The sequence below is a fragment of the Agelaius phoeniceus genome, chromosome 23 (assembly GCF_051311805.1).
Source record: "Agelaius phoeniceus isolate bAgePho1 chromosome 23, bAgePho1.hap1, whole genome shotgun sequence".
NCBI lineage: Eukaryota > Metazoa > Chordata > Aves > Passeriformes > Icteridae > Agelaius > Agelaius phoeniceus.
Window position 1 is genome coordinate 817,728 of NC_135287.1, and position 6,067 is coordinate 823,794.

The 6,067-nt window shown below is 46.6% G+C and overlaps 1 protein-coding gene across 1 annotated transcript; it reads right to left on the reverse strand.

Annotated features, from left to right (window-relative positions):
- TMEM45B (transmembrane protein 45B) lies at nt 1-4,479 on the reverse strand. Its single transcript, XM_054647540.2, has 5 exons — nt 4,284-4,479; nt 3,574-3,786; nt 2,395-2,579; nt 1,285-1,430; nt 1-619 (listed from the first exon to the last, which is right to left on the reverse strand). The coding sequence occupies exons 1-5, from the start codon at nt 4,465-4,467 to the stop codon at nt 502-504; spliced, it is 846 nt and encodes a 281-aa protein (XP_054503515.1). The 5' UTR covers nt 4,468-4,479; the 3' UTR covers nt 1-501.
- Nucleotides 4,480-6,067: the final 1,588 nt, after the last annotated feature.

Consider the following 6,067-nt stretch of genomic DNA (forward strand, 5'->3'; position numbering starts at 1 on the left):
TTCAAAGCTTCAGTAATAACATTCGTAGTGTGTGCAATCAAGCCCTGGTGTTGCAAAAATTGCCATAATCTCACATTCAGCACTCTCTTACTCATCCTCCTTGGGGTGATGCCTTGCTCCAGAGATGCATGACCTCAGCCTGGAGATTCCCCTGACTTCAATCACAGCAGGTCAAAGCCTTCAGGCTCTTGGAAAAGTTAGCTGGCCAAAAGATGCCTTCCATCCCTATGGGAGCATACAGGGGAGCCCACAGGATGAAGTAATCTTGCCATGCTGAATTTCTATGCTTTGTTTTGCTGCTAAAAATCACTTCAAGCTCTGCCCATGTCTGAGCCAGAGATATTTGGGTATGGATGGAGGGCAGCCACCCCTGTGTGCTCAGCTTTCCTCCCAGAAGCTCCATGGGGGTACCTCTCATCCAAAACAAAAATATTTAATTTGATTTGTTTCTTCTGAAAAAGGGACTGTTCATGTATTTGGAGCAGGAGTTTTGCACCCTCTTCACTCTTCATCGGAGCCATTCAAGAAGGCAGCCTGGGAGCTGCTGTCACACTTGTGCTGCCGGACCCCCAGGCTGATGTAGGGCTCTCCACTGCCTCTCCGGAGCCTCTGGAGACAGCTGCAGCACAGGAGCAATAAATCATTATTAGAAAAAACTCCAACCTAATGCCACTCACCAGAACCTAAATTGCTATTGATGGGGGATTGAGTGGTTTTTGTTCTGAATAAAGTCTATTTGATGGCATGGACTGAAGTATCCATTCTGTAGCTTACACAGCATCCCTCAGAGCATCCCTTAAAGTGGGATAATCTTCTCATCCCCTTGGAAAAGCCAAACTGGGGGCTGGTAATGTCTTACTTTTTGTACCTCTAAGAATTCAGTGACCTTCAACCACTTTGAAGTCCTTGCAAGGCAGAGGATGAAGTGTCAGGGGGTCCTGGTAATGCTTTGATGCCTCTGTCAAACTAAAGTTTAACCTCAGCACTCATTGCAGAGGAAAATAAGCAGTGTGACTTTCAGGAGCACCTCTAGGGACTCAGTTGTTTGACTTCCCATTTACTGCCCATGCCTCTTGCTGACACTATTTTGCATTCTGTACACTCAACAAATAGCGTGCCCTAAAACCTGCAGTAGTCTGGGACTGCTTGTTCAGCTGTGATTTTGTACTGCAGGAAGGGCTGGGTTACATCTGTCTCACTACAGACATGCCGCCCTGCCTGCCTACCCCAGACCTGTCCCAGCCCCTGTCCCAGCCCCTGTCCCAGCCCCTGTCCCAGCTGTACCAGTAAGTGAGGCTGTAGTTCACAGCCAGGACGGCCACAGCAGCTGCCCAGTGCCAGAAGAAGCACATCGTGAGGAACATGATGTTGCTGTGGTCATTCTCATCCCACACAGGACCTCCCCATGGCTGGAACAGCACAACACCGATCTGGGTGGAACAAGAAGTTGGTGGAACAACTACATTGGGAAAAAAATTATAGAATCCCAGAATGCCAGAATTGTTTGGGTTGGAAGGGACCTGAAATAACCTGTGCCAGAGCCTCATCACCCTCCTAGAGTTACCTTTATTCATGTGGTGACCGAGGAACTTGAGCCCTGACCAGGATAGACATTTTTGCTGAGAGTGAAGTTCGTCCTTGTAATGAGAGGCCACACAAAGTAAGTCTGTGCCCAAGATATCTCTTTTTCTGTTCAATATCCAGAACAATTGTCCCTCAACATTCCAAACTCCAAACCATCCTTTAAAAACTCCAGATTTTGTACTTTACAAGCTCAGCCCAGTTTCTTACCTCTGAACAAAGGCTGATTTGAGCAAGCACAGCCTTGAAAAAGAGAAGGGAAAGTGGTTTGGTTTTGGGGTGGTTATTTTGGTTGGTTTTTTGTTTGTTGATTTTTGGTTGGTTGGTTGGTTGGTTTGGTTTTGTTTCTTTTTTTATTTGTTTGGGGGTTTTTTTGATAGCTTAGTTTTGAGAGCAATTATCTCCAACTGATTTCTTTGCTTTTCCAACTCCTACCAAAGTAAGCAGCTGGCTGTATTTTAACTCTGTTTTATTGCTGGCGGGGTTTGTATCTTTTCACTAAACCAGAGGGAGGGCTGTAGGGAGCATTAGACACATTAAGCAATTAGTACTTGGTTGTTAGGTACTGTAAAATGTTGCTCACTTGCTTTTTCTCTTCCCCCTGGAGAAGCAGTAAGCCAAAACAAACAGCTCTTGCAGCAGGAGCAGCCATCAGAGATGACCTGTGATAAGTAAATTTTCATTCTGGGTTATGAGCTATTTATGAAGTGAGCCTGGCAAAATAATCCTTGGGAGATGTGTGATTGATATGTGATGTATAACTTGTTCCCCTCTTTTCTCTTTGCTTCATTGCTCTGGGAAGGCAGAACGGACCTGCCAGAACCACGTTCCCTGGACAATGGTGATGTGGGCTCGGAACATCTCCAGGACAATGTTGTCACGCAGGAAAACCTCCAGCAGGATGCTTCCAGCCCCAGCGAAGATGGTGATGAGCAGCAGGGAGTGGATGTGCTGATCCAACATGGGGCGATGAAGGACGTGGTAATAGAAGAGACAACCTGCCAAAACACGAACCCTGCTTGAAGCAGCATTAACAACAACAGCCATGGCCACTGAGCTGAGTAAATCACCTGCCTGGGTGGCAAATTGAGACAGGCCATCATGGAAAAAGGGGACTCCACATAGCACCGTCCCCTAGGCCTCCTGGCATCCCAGCATCCTGGGGGCAACCAGGGGCAGGAGGATCTGAACAATACAATGACCAAGGACAGGGTAGTTTTCTTCCCACAGATGTCACCTCTTCAGATGAGGCTGCTGCTCTGTCTTTCCTTCTTATTGCTAAATTTCATCATTTTTTGGGAGCTGTAAATGATAGATTTCCTGGTCATACATGCCAAACTGTGCATGTGGAGCTGCCCCTGCTGCTGCTGCCTCAAAAACTGCTGTGATCAGGAAAGGAAAATTAACAGGAGCTGTGCCTTCATTAAGGAGGATTCTATATAAACAAGACCTTCTTTTCCCATAGGAGAGCGTTGGAACTAGATGATCCTTAAGCTTCCTTCCAAACCAAGTCTTTATATGATTCTATGATCCAAAAGGGGTCTGGAATCACAGCTGACAACTTGCAAGGCAGCCTGAGGACAGAATATTTGTGATGCGCTGAAGCTGAAATAAATCAGTTCAAATTGCCACGTGCCATGTAAGGAGATGAGGCTAATGATGCCTGCAGTGCAATTAATGGCTCTCAGGGGAACATGGGGCAGGGGAACAGCCTGTGGATGTCAGAGGAATGCAGAGTTCACCAGTCATTTATCATAACAAGGAACCTCATTCTGCTGCTTTGCACTGCAGTAGCTTCAGAAATACCAAACCAGAACCTATCCATGACTGTATTTCTCATCTCATTCCATCCCAGCCTGCCATAATATATCCCCTACAATGTGTCCTATCTCCAGAGGCATCTGGAACCATATCTCAGTCAGGCAAATTTTAGCTCTTCTCTGACTTGGTGCCCAATATCCTTCCCCTAATTAAGCACCACCTTCTACAAACCTTCAACGAACACAGCCATGGCCAACATAAGGCGATCCAGACCCTGCGGCACCACCTGGGAGATGAAGGTGAAGACATCTACCACCCCGGAGAGGCCGTAGAAGAGGTACATGGTGGTGTGCTGCCAGTTCATCAGCTTCACCCAGTCGTGCTTCTCCCCGCTGTACAGGTACAAGTGGGGACCATCGGGGACAAACTGCTCCGCCAGCATCCCTGCAGGACACCAAGAGCATGCAGTTGCTGGGGGTTCATTTGCAATGGTCAAGACTGTTCCTTGCTGCTGGGGGTTCTGAAGCAGGAACTGGTGAGTTTGCATTAGGGAGAAAAGACTGGATGGAAAAATCAGGCCTGTGTTTAAGGGCAGCTCAGCTTTGGGAAGCAGTATGAGAATTGCTTTTCCACATCAAACTATACCAGAGATCACGTCAAGATGGATGGCAAGGATGCATCCAGGCTGCCCAGGAGAGTGCTGGAATCACCATACTTGAAAGTATTCAAAAATATGTGAAGAGGGTGCTCAGGTTCATGGTTTAATAGTGGATGTGGCAGTGGTTAGTGGCTGGACTTAATGATCTAAGAAGTCTTTTCCAGCCTTAAAAACTCTCTGATCCTTCCAGATCTGGACCAGTTTCTATGGAGTCAGGGCTCCTGTACAGTCATCGGTGCAGGCTAGGTGAACACTGACATAGCAAGTGAAATATAACCCTTACCTGTTAGAGAAAAGAAGATTTTGATTCCCCCTTCAATGGCATCCACACGCTGGAAACAGTAAGCCCTGTGGGATTTTTTATTTACCTTCTGGCTGAGATACTGCAGTGGGTATTTCACAGACCACCAGAGTCCAAAGAGCAGGAAGAAGCTGCCTGGAAGCGCATGACCCTTAAAATTTGCCATCCTGTCAACCTCTTCTGACTACAAGGCAAAGAAAAACAATGTAATTATTCAATTTACACAAGTTATTTGGCGTAACACTGGGAAAAAATAGGATTTCCCTTTCAGGGAGGACTGGAGTAGGCTTGACTAACCACATGGGAATAGGAAGGAGCACAGGGAACCCCTGGGACCTCTCTGAGGTCCTTTCCCCAAGATTAGGAAAGGTCAAAAAAAGCCACAGTTGTTTCAAAAAAGCCCCAAATGTTCTGCAATATCTGACACATCCCAGCCTGAACCTTTAATTCCAAGGATCTCTCTCAGCAGTAGGTCCTGCTTTTCTTGCTCTTCTGAAAGTATTAACGTAAGGATCTGCTGCTGACCAGGGCTTTTCAGGACCAGGTAGGAGAGATAATACATAGGGAAAACAGGAATGTCTAGGAGTAAACAGCAGAGTTTTTCTTTAACTTCATGAACAGCCACAGAAGTGGTGTGCTAAGTCCAAAATTTTTTAAATCTCTGGAATTGTTTCAGGCCATGGAAGAGATGAAAAAATCCTGTATCTATTCCACAAACCAAAGCACTTTGTTAAAAATATACCTTCAAAAATACCCCAAAAGCTGCTGGAAACAAAACATTGTGGGTTTGGGCAAACAAATCAAGTTGCTCCCTGCATCCTGACCTTCTCACACTCCTTCTTCCCTCTCCTGAGCGTCCCTAAACCAGGACTTGCACCAAGCTGCTGGAGCCTCTGTGCCAGAGTACGCACACACATGGTTTGCAGGATGTTGGGGGACCCATTTCCTGGGAGAATTACAGCAATTAAACCCAGCCAGCTCCTGTTTGCGCTTTGCTCAATTAGGTTGAGAAATGATCAGCTCTTTCATGTGGGCTCACCCACATGTTTGAGGGCTGCCTTGGTGTGAGGTAGTGTCAGACTGGGCAATTAGGAATGTTTTAATTGATAACAAGGCTCTGCTGCTGGTGCCCAGGACTTCCTTCTCTGTTTAGTAGCTTCTCTGTAACAATCCACACTTAACCGTGGGCAGAAACTGTCTCCCTTGTGGAGTGGATGCTCTTCCTCCACATAGCAGATGTTGCATGGTTTGGAGCTAGATCTGACCTCCCCATCCCAGACATCCTGGTTATCCTGAAACTGCCTTCCCCAGCAGCATTTTGGGCTTCAGCCCCCACTTGCTGAAAATATAAACCAAAAATATTCTTATTCTGCTGTTGCACAAGGGATAATTTGTGTGTGGGGTAAAACATGAGTTGTTGCAGTCAGCCTTGGAGAAAGGGAGTTGTTTCTTTGGCTTTATTACTATCTGATTTCAGGTTGGTTTCTCCCAGGGACACCTTGTTTCATCTCTGGAAGTCCATGCCTGGTGCAGACACCATCTCCCAGAGGAGTCTGTCCCAATGCAGGAAAATCCACAGGGTTAAAACTAATCTCCTAAATCCCTGCAACCAATCTGCCTGATCCAAGCTGGTTTAACCAAACAGCTAATCCAACAGGTTGAGCAAAGCAAATATTAGCTCCATGTGCAAACATCACCCTGGTAGATGCAGCCACACAGGGCAGCACATGGGGCTGATGTTCCTGCAGTGCCACCAGGCTGGTTTC

Coding starts and splice junctions, on each gene's coding strand:
- TMEM45B (XM_054647540.2), bottom strand. CDS start 4,467: ATGGCAAATTTTAAGGGTCATGCGCTTCCAGGCAGCTTCTTCCTGCTC. Junction 1,431..2,394: donor AGGGAACGTGGTTCTGGCAG/GTCCGTTCTGCC, acceptor TGTTCCACCCAG/ATCGGTGTTGTGCTGTTCCA. Junction 620..1,284: donor AACTACAGCCTCACTTACTG/GTACAGCTGGGA, acceptor CCTGTGCTGCAG/CTGTCTCCAGAGGCTCCGGA.